We start from the raw sequence: 13,349 nt of genomic DNA on the forward strand, positions 1-13,349 counted from the left end.
TTTTGGTCATTCTGGTTAAACCACTGACCACTTTCTGTTGCAGATGTTTCTTGGGCACTAGTTTCAGAGGCCCTGAGGGTGGCGCAAGAACAAGATGTCAGCATGGAGGTAGGCCATGTTGGGCCATAGGGCTCCTGTCCCCCTTCTCACACTCTTATTCCAGGCTTGGAATTACAGTGCCCAGCAATTACAGTGACCTTTCTCGCGCGGAGGGGGAACTGAGATGGCAGCAGAGTCTCCTGAGAAAGTCGGGGCTCGAGAATAGGGCAGGAGGGACAGACACACTTCCCCAGAGGACAAGACTCTCCTCCCGTTAACCATTACCGACCGCTTCTAAGGCAGCGTCTTGGAGGAGGCGGGACGTGGCGGGGTAGGTGGGAGGGCCAGCTGGTTTCGATGGACCTTGTCCCTGCACTGAGCCTGGCTCGCTGATCCAACCATGAAGGCAGCTGCAGGTAAGAGGCCAGGAGAAATCCTCTGCGGGGGGCTTTAGGGCAGAGGGCAGATTGGAAGGCTTTGGGGCCGGGACACACTTGGTACTGGGGCTTGGAGCCCTGAGGCAAGCAGAGTGGAAGTCAGGAGGGGAGAGGCGAGTGGTTGGATGTGTCTGCCTTACTGGTCCACGCCCTGTACTGATATGCTCGGACTTCCGTGCATATCAGGAGGCCTTGGCCGGGGAGGGGAAGGAAGGGGAAGGGAAGACCCTTTTGGAGTGAGTCCTGAATTTGGGGGTTCCCCGAAGTCCTTTCAGTTAATGACCATGGAAGAGGAGTCTCAGGGGGGCAGAATGTGCCTCTCCTTCCCTCACCCCTTCTTTTCCCAGCAGATCTTCAGGACACAGCTTCCTTGGCCCCGTAAGTGCTGTGCTGTGAAGGACTGGGGCAAGGGGAGGAGGGATTGAAGGTGGGGAAGCTCTTCAGCTGCCATTAGCCATTAGCACCTCAAGGCGAGCCTGGGACCCAAGTCCGGATGTCAGTTTTCTCCTACCTGCTTGACTTGCTTCCTTGCAGGAAGTTTGAGTTTAACCCCAAACTGGGCATTGATAATCCTGTGCTCTCCCTGGCTGAAGACCACGAGCCCTCTGGTAACCCCCCACCACTTGGGGTAACCGTTTCCTTTCCCCAGAGCCACCAGGGCTCCACACAGCTTCCCGTCTCCTTGGTAACCGCTCACTCTGTCTCCCTCTGATAACAGCCTTGGTGGGAGTATCCACGTGGTGGTGGAAGGGGGCCAGGCATTTCCTGGTCCGTGTTCAGTCCCCCTGCCCAATACCTAACTGGGCAGAAGCCTGTCTGGTGTTCTATCACAGGGCAGGGTCTGCCAGACACATGGTGACTTGTACTTGGGTCATGTCCCCTCTCCTCCCGCTTTTCTGCTGCCCACCTCCCCTTCCAGATCTCTGGAGCCTGGAACGACCTCGCTTCTATCTGCTCAACAGAGAGGAGGGCAGGAGTTTTGGCTTCCACTTGCAGCAGCGGCGGGGCAGGGCTGGGCATGTGGTGTGCAGGGTGGAGCCAGGCACCTCTGCCCAGCGCCAGGGTCTTCGGGAAGGAGACTGTATCCTGGGGGTGAACAACCATGTCGTGGAACATGAAGACTATTCAGTGGTGAGGTTGGGCTGGGACCCCTGTGGTACAGGAGAACATTCTATAGCACCTCAGGGAGACAGAAGCCGGTTGGTCACCTCCCTGGGTATATGGGGGCAGGACCCAAGCTTCAATCTCCCCCATCTCCCAGAACTTAGGGACGCCCAGGCCCGAATGGTTGCGTGAAGGTCTCCAGAGAGCTGGTTTCCATGGTGAAAAGTGTAGCTTCCAGGGAGGGGAAGCTGGCAAGAGGGGCCAGCCCAAGCCTGCTCCGTGTGCCCACCGTTCAGGTGATACGCCGCATCCGGGCCAGCGGTCCTCGGGTACTGCTGACGGTGTTGGCGCAGCACGTGCGTGAGGTGGCCCGAGCTCAGCAGGGAAACGACGCCCACCTCTGTCCCACGCTCGGCCGAGGGGTCCGGCCTCGGCTGTGCCACATAGTGAAAGACGAGGGCGGCTTTGGCTTCAGTATCACCCAAGGTGGGCTTGGAGCTCGGGAGGGCTCAGGAGGGGACTCTCAGCCCTGCTCTAGGCAGGCAGCAGGCAGGGACTTGCTGTTTGTGCTTCCAGGACATCGGGGTCCTTTCTGGTTAGTGCTGAGCGCTGGAGGAGCAGCTGAGCAGGCAGGAGTGCCCCCTGGGGCCCGGCTGCTAGAAGTGAATGGGGTCAGCGTGGAGAAGTTCACGCATACCCAACTCAGCAAGAAGGTATGACTGCCTGTTTCCCATCCATCCTCACCCCTCGGGCCTGGTCCCTGCCTCTGGAAGCAGACTCCTCCTCCACACGCCTAATCGCCTGATCTGACCTTGTACCTGTCACCATCCTTCCCTTTACACTCTGTGCTGGGCCCTCCCCTCCCTTCCCTAGTGCCTCATTCCTGGGCCTGGGAAGAGGGGCTGTGAGGAGGCGCCTGCCTCTGCCCTCCCTACCCAGGTGGTTGACGCTGATGCCCTGCTGGGTCCCCACAGCTTTGGCAGAGTGGCAAGCAGGTGACCCTGCTGGTGGCAGGGCCAGAGGTGGAGGAACAGTGTCGCCAGCTGGGAATGCCCCTGGCTGCACCCCTGGCAGAGGGCTGGGCACTGCCTACCAAGCCCCGCTGTCTGCATCTAGAGAAAGGGCCCCAGGGCTTTGGGTTCGTGCTCCGAGAGGAGAAGGGCCTTGACGGTCAGCTGGGTGAGTGAGAGCCCTGGGGGCAGGGAGGGAAGGTGGGCCTTGGGGTGGGCACACAAGTGTATATATACACCTCTCAGTGCACACAAGTGGTGGCCCTGGCTGAACCCCAGCCCAGGCCTCCTCCTCTTGTGTAGCCCTGGGTCAGTCCCCCGGGGTGCATACGGTGGCCTGGGCCGGCACTGGGGGTCAGTGGGGAAGGAGCAGTGAGGATGTCTGCATCCCAGGTCAGTTCCTGTGGGAGGTGGACCCAGGACTGCCAGCAGAGAAGGCCGGGATGCAGGCTGGGGACCGGCTGGTGGCTGTGGCTGGGGAGAGCGTGGAAGGGCTGGGCCATGAAGAGACAGTGTCCAAGATCCGGGCACAGGGCTCCTGCGTCTCGCTCATCGTTGTCGACCCCGAGGCTGACCGCTTCTTCAACATGGTGCGAGCTGAGGGGCGGGGGCTAGAGAGAGGGCAGGAAGAGAGCAGGGCTCGGGTGGGGGAACAAGCAGCATGGTTTGTCCTATCTTCTTCTTTTCCAGGTTCGCTTGTCCCCACTTCTCTTCTTGGAGAGCACAGAGGCTCCTGACTCTCCCCAGGATACCTGCTCAGCCTCTCTGGTTGAGACCAGGGACCCACCAGTTGAAGACACAACCGTCCCACGCGGCTTCCGCCAGTGCTGCCTGTACCCTGGGCCTGGCGGTGGCTATGGCTTCCGACTCAGCTGTGTGGCCAGTGGGCCTCATCTCTTCATCTCCCAGGTGACTGATGCCCCAGGGACCTTGGATCTTTTCAATCATTTGCCTCTTGACAAGCCTTCCTCTGCTTCCCTCCCAGAGCCTCAGTACACCCAGCAGACTTTTCCCTGGTGTTCCGAGCTCTACATTCCCCCCTACCCCATTCCACCAGGTGACCCTAGGAGGCTCAGCTGCCCGGGCGGGACTGCAAATGGGAGATGTGATTCTGGAGGTGAACGGGAATCCCATGGGCGGAGAGAATGACCTGGAAAGACTTCAGCAGCTGGCTGAGGCGGAGCCACCCCTATGCCTGAAGCTGGCGGCCAGATCTCAGCAGGGCTTGGAAGCCTGGATTCCCCCAGGGTCTGGAGAGGTGAGGAAGAAGAGACAGATGGACTGTGAGTCAGCCAGAAGAGGACAGAGGGGAGCCAGAGCAGAGGGCAGAGCGGGAAGCTGCAGGGTGAAGCAGGGTGGGGCACTCAGGTTGGGACTTTAGGCCATGGTACGTGGGGACAGAAGGACCCAGGGAAGAAGCCCCATTCCTGGGCATCCCAGTGAGGTGGGGGGGGGCACAGGGAAAGGGAACTCTTCTGGTCTCTGAATGACCTCTTCCCTTCTTTCTCTGCTTAGGACTGGGCTGTAGCCTCAGATCTACTGTAGCACCCCCTATGCCTGGCACAGATCTGCCCAAGCTTTCCTGTCTCCACTCTCCAGCCTGAGGTGGTGGGAGCTGAGATGCTCTCTTTAAACCAGAAGCTGCAGCTCTAGGACTCCGGATACCTCCATCACAGGATAGTCCTTGGCCTCCCTCCCTTCCCATGGGCCCACATCCTAGAAGAGGGTGTGGCCAGAGGCCTCAGGTGGGCCCATGAGGGATTCTCCCCTTTGATTCCAAAGGAAGTCACATGGGATCTTTGGGAGCTGTGCCCCAAGGATGAAGATCTGCGTGAGATGAGTGGTATGATTTTGTGATTTATAACAAGAAATATATGTGTGGCCTTCATACCCTTTCCTGGCACAGAGCTCCTAAAATGCTTGGAATTTCCTAAGTAGTAAGAGAGAGAAAGCTGTCTTCTGTTTTTGACAATAAGCCCCTTTCAAATACACCTAGTTTTGTTAATGAGGTGACTCTTGAAAAGCACCTGAGAATGGGGCACTGGTTTCCAGGGGAACCAGTCATGTGATTAGAGGTTTGGAACTTTCAGTGCCCCACCCCCACCGCTACCCTCAACCTCCTGGGAGGGGAGAGGACTGGAGGTTGAATTAATCACCAGTGTTCAATGGATCTTGCCTACATAATGAAGCCTCCATAGAAACCCAAAAGGACAGTTTCAGAGAGCTTTCCGTGTTGCTGAACACGTGCAGGTGCTGGGAGGGTGGCGCACCTGGAGAGGGCGTGAAGCTTCCATGGTCATACCTCGCCCGGTTTATCTCTTCCATCTGGCTGTTCCTGAGTTGTCTTCTTTATAATAAACTGGTAATCTAGTAACTAAACTGTTTCCCTGAGTTCAATCACTCTAGCAAATGATTGAACCCAAGGAGGGGGTTGTGGGAACCTCTGATTATAGCTAGTAGGTCAGAAGCACAATCTCTGGACTCGAGATTGGTGTTGGAGGTCGAGGGCAGTCTGTGGGACAGAACCCTTAACCTGCGGGATCTGATGATACCTCCAGGTAGACTGTGTCGGAATTGAGTTAAATTGTAACACAAAAGTTAAATTGTGTCTACGGAGAATTACTTGGTGTGGGAAACCTCCCTCCTCCACGTTTCACCAGAAATGAAGTAGAACTGAGAACGTTGTAGCAAAATAGAGAAGAAACAGAGTTTTCCCTTTCCCGGCGGGCTGTGGGGCCGGCTAGGATTGAAGCCACCTGGAATTTGCCCTAAGCATGACTCCAGGACTGTTGGGTATATTGCAGGAACTTGGAGACCGGCTGCACCTTCCCTCTGTGGGCACCTTAGGATTGTGGGAGCTGGTGCCTGGTCACCGTTGGTCTATTATAGAAATGGCCTTTCCCCACAAATCTGGCTGCCTTTGTTTGTGTTGGTGGGGGTAGGGTGACCAAAAGGGCCTCAGGCTCAAGCGGTGGGACCCAGTTTCTCTAGGAGAGAAGTTGAGACCTTGTCAAATTTCTCTCTTATTATTCAGTCTTCAGGGTAATGGGTCAGCCCAGAGCTGAGATGTTCCTATGAGGGGCGCTCATCTCTGCCCAAAATCACAGCCCACAGTCCTGTTGAGTTCTACATACAGACAGCTTTATTGCTGGGGCCTCAGAGGGCCCCAGAGACTAGAGGCTCACAGTCAAAGATCCAGGGGGTTGAGTCCAAACTGGCGGAGCTGCCCCTTGTGCCGGGCGTGGACGGCTTGACGGCTCTCAGTTTGGCTGAGAGCCAGTCCAGGCTGTCCTGCAGACACCAAGCTTCAGATCTCAGGAAGGGAGAGGGCTGGCTGAGGGGTGTCCCAGGTTGGTCTGTAAGCTTTCCTGGACAGTGTTTTCTCAAAGCTCTTATTCTTAGTGGGTAGGCATGGCTGTATCCCCTGAGGATAGAGCAGAGTTCCCTACGGGGAGATGCTTCTTTTCCTTCCCCCTGGCCTGTCATTGTCACATTAGCTGGGATTTTTGGGGGGGTGCTGGGCACTGGGATGGCTGGCCTTCAGAGGGTAGGGCTTACATGTAAGATTTCCTCGTATTTGGCCTCCATGTCTGCCACGTGGGCCCGAAGCTGAGCCAGAGTTCGGTCCCACTCTCCAAGGGCCTGCAAGGCCTCTCTCCGTGTAGCCCTCAGCCTCCCTTTGGCACATCTCTGGGGACGGGGGCAGAAGGATGAAAGAGGACAGGACGGTGACACTCTACCCTTGAACAGAGTCTCCAAAGGGACCCAAAGAGCAGAACTTGAGTGGGATCATTCCAGACTTCCCCAGAGCCATCAACTTTCCCATAGTTCCTATAAAGAGCTGAAATATACCATTCACGTAGAGTAGAGAGAGTGGGCTTGGGACAAGAGATCTGAGTCCCAAATCTGGTTGTCATTTACTACTTGTGTAATGTCTGACATCTCTCTCTCTGAGACTCAGTTTCTTCATCTTTATAGAGAAAATGACCCATACTTCACAGGCTTGTTGTGAGAGTTAAATGTGATAATGTATGGGAAAGCACCGAGTAGGCAGGAAGTGCTTCATAAATGCTGACTGCATTTAAATGTGAGATAAGGCAAAGATTAGGAAAGGGGCTCAGGGCCTGCATGGCAGATAAGCAGCTCTTGGATATCTATAGCTAAAATAAAGCTATTTTAGGATAAGAAAATTTGAGGCCAAAATTGTGGAAAATCTGTGCACCATGCTAAAACTTTTCAACTCTATCCTGTTACCAAGATGGAAGAGAACAAAAGCTTATACACACACACACACACACACACACACACACACACGTATATGCTTATTTAGAAGCTCTCTCATTTATTAGCAAATAGTTATTTAGGACCTACCATGCATTAGGCCTTCAAGATAAGGAAATAAGTAGTTAAACAGTTTCATTTAAGCTTGGTTTCATATAAAAATCAGCCAAACTGAGCGGGAATATGTTTTGCTTATGGGAGACATGGAGGCGGTGGGGAGTGAGAACTGGATTTGGAGACACCACTGACAGAGGGAAATGGGGTGAGAGACTTAGGTCTTCTTCTTTTTTTTTTTTTAATTAATTAATTAATTAATTAATTTATGGCTGTGTTGGGTCTTCATTTCTGTGCGAGGGCTTTTTCTCTAGTGGCAAGTGGGGGCCACTCTACACCGCGGTGCGCGGGCCTCTCACTATCGTGGCCTCTCTTGCTGCGGAGCACAGGCTCCAGACGCGCAGGCTCAGTAGTTGTGGCTCACGGGCCTAGTGGCTCCGCGGCATGTGGGATCCTCCCAGGCCAGGGCTCAAACCCACATCCCCCGCGCTAGCAGGCAGATTCTCAACCACTGCGCCACCAGGGAAGACTAAGGTCTTCTTCTTATAGCTTAAGATTTTTTTTTTTTGCTGTCCTGAACCGTCTGCTGCGATTCTCAATGGTGGGAAGGTCGGTGGGGAAAGCAATATGAGAGCTTAGATTGCAGTCTTCTAGAGAAGAAACATCCTAAATCCACCTCTTCAGTCTGGGCAGCAGCAGTGATCCTCCGAGAGAAAGGGCTTCGAGGGTGGGGAAGCTGATCTAACTGCGCCCGAAGGCCCCTCACTTCCTCCTCCAGCTGCCTGCTGTGGGGCTCCATCACCTCCTGCAGGGTGCAGCACTGACGACTCATGTCTGTGGTGGGGATGGTGGGTGGCCAGGGACCCAGGTGGGGACAGAGGGATGGAGAAAGGATGGGAAGTTGTGAGTAGGGAGGGCTCTGCTTGGTCCAGTGGGGCAGATACATAAAGGCCTTTTGGTTCTTCTTGTGGTGATTCTGAGAAGCTGGGGAGGGAGCTAGGAAACAAGGTCCCCTTCCCCCTGCCACTCAGGATGGGGATTCAGGCCCTTCTCTCCACTCAGTCCCACAGGAAGAATGAGATAAAGGCTGTGGCTGCGTATTGTAACCCACACAGCATCAAGCGTGTGGCATGGGCCATCATGGAAGGTCCCTGCCCAAGATCCCAGAGGCCTTTGTTTGGTTCCTTCAGGATTCTTGTGTGTGCTGGGAAGGCTGAGACTAGGCATGGCAGATGCGAGTCCTCCTTGTCTCCCTACCCAGCAACCTCTGGCCCTCTTGGGTGTCCTCTTCCAGGCCCCTGTCTCCTGCCCACCTGCTTAATCAACTGCACACCTGCATATATGGCCTTCCCTTCACTCCAGGCCCCCTCCAGTTCAGCCTCCAGTTCTTGTATCCTCAGCTTCAGCTTGTCTTCAGAAGCCTTGTCTTGGCAGGCCTCATCCCTCCACAGAGCTGTGAACAGTCCCAGAGCAGCCCTCAGGACTGGCTGGGGACCCCACTAAATCAGCCCTGATGGCCTTGAGGGACTCTGCCCACCTTTGGAAACCTGGCAGCAGGCTGCCAGTCTCTCATTGTCATTCTGGTGTTTGTATTTTTCCCCCCTAGAATCCTACAGGCTCTTCGTTACTAAGAACCACAAACTCCCTCTGTGTTCTGGCTATGAAAAATAGCAGCCTTGGGACTTCCCCGGCAGCCCAGCGATTGGGACTCCATGCTTCTACTGCAGGGGGTGAGGGTTCGATCCCTGGTCGGGGAACCCTCATTCCGCGTGGTGCGGACAAAAAATTAAGAAAAATATGGCTGCCTTTATCAGCCCTTACTGCCCACCGTTTCCTCACAACCCTAACTCTTGACAATCTTTTTCCACTAGGGGATGGTTAGAGATCAGCTCAGCTCTTTACCATAGCTCCAACCCTTCAAGCTCCCAGGGATACAGAAATGCCCATTGTCCCACCTCTGTTGCCCCCAGAACTTCCACTCTTCTTACCCAAGTGGTCTTGGAACATCTCCTTTTCCAGCAGTGCCAGCCTGTGTATGGATTCAGTCTCCACATCTGCCCTGGCAAGATGGCAGAGCCTCAGCTTGTCAGGATCTCAGCCTTACCTACTCCCCTCCCATCCTCATCCCACACCCTGGACTTTTTTTTTTTTTGCAGGAGATCTCAGGACCACTAAATGAGGGATCTCTGATGGCAAAGTCTAATGAGTTCACTGCCCAGCACATAGCAGGTACTCAAAAGATGTGTAATGAGTACATAAGGAAGGCACAGAGCCAGAGGGGCTCAGATGGGCATGGGTGCTGATTTCCCCACTTCCCCAGCTCCATGGAATCTGGATGCAGATATGAAGGAGGAGGGTCAAGACAGCTCCGTCTTATCGGGCAGAGGGCTGAATTCTCTCTGGAGGACCTCTGCTCGGTCTCTGAGCCAGAACGTGGAGAAGCAGGGGGCACCCACCTCCACCCACCCTGACTCACCAACAGCTGCATTCCTTTTCTTCTTCTGTGTCCCAGGTTTTGTCCCTTTTTCTTTGGTCTTAGGTCGTATTTCCTTGCTGTCCTGGGGGAGAGAGGGGATTCGTATTTAGGTCTGGACAATGGAGATGCTTACCTGACCCCTAGACTGAACCAGGAGTCTCAGGAGAATTAGTGTCCTAGTCTCCAACTCTGTCTCTTATACTTGTCAGAAGCTTCTGTTCTTGGTTTCCTCGGAAACTTAGGCAAGGCTGAGGCCACTGGGAAGGATGGAGTTGTTTCTCTCTATCGGTCAGGTTCTAAGTACAGAAATCATTCCTCTCAATCCTCTTTCAGAGAAAACAAAGCTCAGTACCTGGTCCCTTCCCTCTTCCCATCATCCTTACTTACCCTGCCTCTTCCTTTCTGCAAGACCCTCTCTTGCGTCTGTCGTTTCTCCCTGTGGTGTGACCCACTCACGAGGAGGGGCAGAGAAAAGGCCCAACGATCTAGGAGCCAGAGGAGGAGACTGGGTTCTGGGAACCAATCCAGAGTGGCAAATTTCTGTCCGGGGCGGGACTGAGAACTGGAAGGTTGGGTTTCTGGAGGCTGCATGTTGTCCGGGCAACTGGGAAACATGATGTTCATAGGAAGGTAGAAGGGACTAAATACAAAGCTTAAAATACCAAGGTCTCAGAGGGCCAATACTCTCCTTATCTCCAAATCCTAAGTGTAATTTGAGGAGAAAGGGCTTTGGAGCCGATCATCTATGATTCACTTCTCTGTAGCACAGCCTGCAATTTGGAGACTTACAAATTACAGATTTACACATCTGAAATAATGCTGTTGTGCTGATACAGAGGAAAAGGACTGACAGTAGCCATTTTGGGCAATTTACACATCCCAAGGTCTCATCAGCAAAATGACATTATTAGGTTTAAAACTGAAGCTCTCCTTCAGGAAGGCACTCTGTGGTGTATGAAGGAAAGAAGTGCAGAAGAAGGTGGTTGAGAGAGTTTCCCCTTTCAGAGAAATAAGACGCAGAGGAGAGGTAGACCCAGGACCCCAGGGTGTTGACATAGAGAGATGCAAATGAGAAGAAAGGGCACTGGTTAGAGATAGGAGCTGTGAGTTCTTATCCCCTCCGTCCGGATATGTAAACTTGAGCAAGCCATTTAAACTTGCTCAGCCTCAGTTTCCTGGTCTTGAAATATTTGATTTTGGGGAATTCCCTGGCTGTCCAGTGGTTAAGACTCTGCGCTTCCACTGCAAGGGGCACAGGTTCGATCCCTGGTTGGGGAAATAAGATCCTGCAAGCCACAGCGTGCGGTCAAAAAATAAAAAAGAAATCTTTGATTTTGTAAGTCTTGAAAGGCCTGGATTTCCCCTGGGTATTTACAGGACTATCTTCTCTCATTGTGACTTAATGTATTGCTTCTTTTCCCGTATTCCTGTCTGTGGTTGACTTTCAGACAGGTGCTGAGAAAATACCTTGCTTGGCTCTCTGCAGTACTGAGTTGGTTGGGGCTCCCTCTAGTGGACTTACTTGACCCTCTACTGACTCTCCTGCGTTTTTCTTTCTTTCTTTTTTTTTCTTTTTTTCTTTTTTTTTTTCCCGGTACGCGGGCCTCTCACTGTTGTGGCTTCTCCCGCTGCTGCGGAGCACAGGCTCCGGACGCGCAGGCTCAGCGGCCATGGCTCACGGGCCCAGCCGCTCCGCGGCATGTGGGATCTTCCCGGACCGGGACACGAACCCGTGTCCCCTGCATTGGCAGGCGGACTCCCAACCACTGCGCCACCAGGGAAGCCCTCCTGCGTTTTTCTATTTAAATTATTTACTGAGCAATGTTGGGGGGTTGCCCCCCACTTAGGGATGCTTCTTGCTAGAGTCATGAAGAGTTGGACAAATAAATCTGGGGAAGGGACAATGACGAGTGGTTTGCCCTGGTCAGCAGCCCTCGTCCCCCACCCCCTCTCTCCAGCCCTGTGCTATTGGGAGCCTTGTTGTCTGTCTGTCACTGGGATCTCTGGACACCATACTGGCTAGAATGAAAACAGCAGAAACTTCAGGGCTTTTCCCCTTGCGGATTAAGGGAACTGCAGACTCTTTCTTTAGATATTTCTATCTCTGTCTTCCTCAACATTTTTTGGTCATTTTTGGTCAATTGCCTATTGTCAGGAACAGATCTGAAGAAATAGCCATGAGATCTGGGGGAAAAAATCCTTCCTCTAGGGAGCAGGCAGATTCAGGCAGAGGCTGATGATATTTATTTGTCACCTTCGTGGCTGCAGGGTACCTCTCTGACCCCGGGGACATTTTACAGAGTAAAGAGAAGAAGCGGCCTTGTCCTTCCCGTTGCTTACTGTTCCTGTACCTCAGTGTCAGATAACCTTGGGCACATCTCCCAAATCGGAGATTTTTCTTCTAATCTTGAAGCATGTTTTTCATTTATTCCCCCCCTCCCCCCAGAACCCTCTCTCCCTGAGTAGGAATGCAGTAGAGGTTCCTGTCCTGGTCCTTCCCTTCATCCAGAAGCCTGTTTGAGGACTTTTGAGTAGAATAATTAGTGTCTCTGTTGTACTGAGGACAGAAATTACAGAGTATAAACAACATATCGTGTCTCAGAAAAGCATTTACTTTTCAAATATCTTCAGTCAACCGACTTTCAGGTGCAGAGAGGATGTGGTTTGGGGCGAAGGTGAAATGGAATAAGAAAATTGCCACAGGTCACATGATGTGATACAAACTGAGCCAGCTGTAGAATAATCCAGGAATGAGAATGACATTGTGATCAACAATTCAACCTCCAGCACATTATGAAAACAAGCCAAGTGAAAATTGTGAAAGAAAGGCCAATCTTTCTTTCTTCATTAACCTCAGTTCATAAGTGAAAACAGGAACGATCATTTCAGCACAACTCTGTCTTCCTTTGAATAGGATCCCTTCTGGGGGTTCTAAAGAGATACAGAGGAGAGAAGCGTCACCCTCTCTACTTCATTCAAATGTGAGACAAATATAGGTCATCATATATTAAAAGAAATATGGGACTTCCCTGGTGGCGCAGTGGTTAAGAATCTGCCTTCCAAAGCAGGGGACACGGGTTCAGGCCCTGGCCAGGAAGATCCCACATGCCGCAGAGCAACTAAGCCCGTGCGCCACAGCTACTGAGCCTGTGCTCTAGTGCCCGCGAGTCACAACTACTGAGCCCACGTGCCATAACTACTGAAGTCCACGTGCCTAGAGCCCGTGCTCCGCAACAAGAGAAGCCACCACAATGAGAAGCCCGCACACCATGACAAAGAGTAGCACCTGCTCGCCCCATCTAAAGTCCGTGCGCAACAACAAAGGCCCAACGCAGCCAAAAATAAATAAATAGATAAATAAATAAAAAAGAAATATGGCTTACTACAGCAGAAAAAGAGTGCAAATTTTACAATTCCATTCTATACAGACCATACTGAACATAATGCAAATTGGAAGCCTTAAACCAAGCCAGAGATGTACAATGATGATGTACATTGTGAAGATGACCTACAAGCTCATACACAGCTCCAAGGGTTAATTTCTTAACCTATATTCCATAAAATCTAGGATTTGACTACGAGGGGAAAAAGTACCCTGGCATGTCTATAGTGTGCTAGGTACTGTGGAAGACCAAAGTCGATAAGACAATATAGCATAAATTAATGTGTGGCAGGTGAGAAACAGATGGTTATGGAAATTTCGAGGAGGACTGTCTGGAAAGGAGGACAGTATTTGAGTTGAGTATAAAAAAATGGATTGGACTTTAGCAGCACTCTTCAGGCAGAGGGAATGCTCTGAGTAATAGTGATGAAAAAAGAAAGAATTGTGGTATTTTGTGAGTTGGTGAGTCACCCAGCATGGGATATATGTACTGGAGTAGTACAAAACTGCAAGGTAGTTTGGAGTTAGATCATAACTGTTAATTTCATTCAGGAGGCAATGGGGAG

At 52.3% G+C, this 13,349-nt stretch overlaps 2 protein-coding genes across 3 annotated transcripts; one reads left to right on the forward strand and one right to left on the reverse strand.

Annotated features, from left to right (window-relative positions):
* The first annotated feature begins 322 nt into the window (after positions 1-322).
* NHERF4 (NHERF family PDZ scaffold protein 4) lies at positions 323-4,924 on the forward strand. 2 transcript variants are annotated; one of them, XM_030839145.2, is made up of 9 exons: positions 323-854; positions 1,396-1,607; positions 1,877-2,066; positions 2,157-2,293; positions 2,555-2,759; positions 2,984-3,180; positions 3,281-3,499; positions 3,648-3,848; positions 4,106-4,924. In XM_030839145.2, exons 1-9 carry the CDS (start codon positions 602-604, stop codon positions 4,133-4,135), a joined length of 1,644 nt encoding a protein of 547 aa, XP_030695005.1. In that variant the 5' UTR covers positions 323-601; the 3' UTR covers positions 4,136-4,924. The 2 variants fall into 2 exon arrangements, with proteins under 2 accessions (XP_030695005.1, XP_030695013.1); XM_030839153.3 differs by having other exon boundaries at positions 845-1,084.
* Positions 4,925-5,763: 839 nt separating this feature from the next.
* DRC12 (dynein regulatory complex subunit 12 homolog) lies at positions 5,764-9,992 on the reverse strand. The gene is given in 8 exon segments (XM_030842260.2): positions 5,764-5,845; positions 5,847-5,881; positions 6,149-6,278; positions 7,663-7,759; positions 8,259-8,378; positions 8,914-8,979; positions 9,402-9,483; positions 9,789-9,992. Coding segments are annotated over 8 exon segments (816 nt in total).
* Positions 9,993-13,349: the final 3,357 nt, after the last annotated feature.

The sequence above is a fragment of the Globicephala melas genome, chromosome 8 (genome assembly GCF_963455315.2).
Source record: "Globicephala melas chromosome 8, mGloMel1.2, whole genome shotgun sequence".
Taxonomy (NCBI): domain Eukaryota; kingdom Metazoa; phylum Chordata; class Mammalia; order Artiodactyla; family Delphinidae; genus Globicephala; species Globicephala melas.

What these genes read in the sequence shown, in the direction of transcription:
- NHERF4 (XM_030839145.2), top strand. Translation starts at nt 602, where the DNA reads ATGTGTCTGCCTTACTGGTCCACGCCCTGTACTGATATGCTCGGACTT. An exon ending in GACACAGCTTCCTTGGCCCC is followed by an intron (nt 855 to 1,395) that starts GTAAGTGCTGTG and finishes CTCCCCTTCCAG; the next exon opens with ATCTCTGGAGCCTGGAACGA. An exon ending in GGGCCTTGACGGTCAGCTGG is followed by an intron (nt 2,760 to 2,983) that starts GTGAGTGAGAGC and finishes TCTGCATCCCAG; the next exon opens with GTCAGTTCCTGTGGGAGGTG.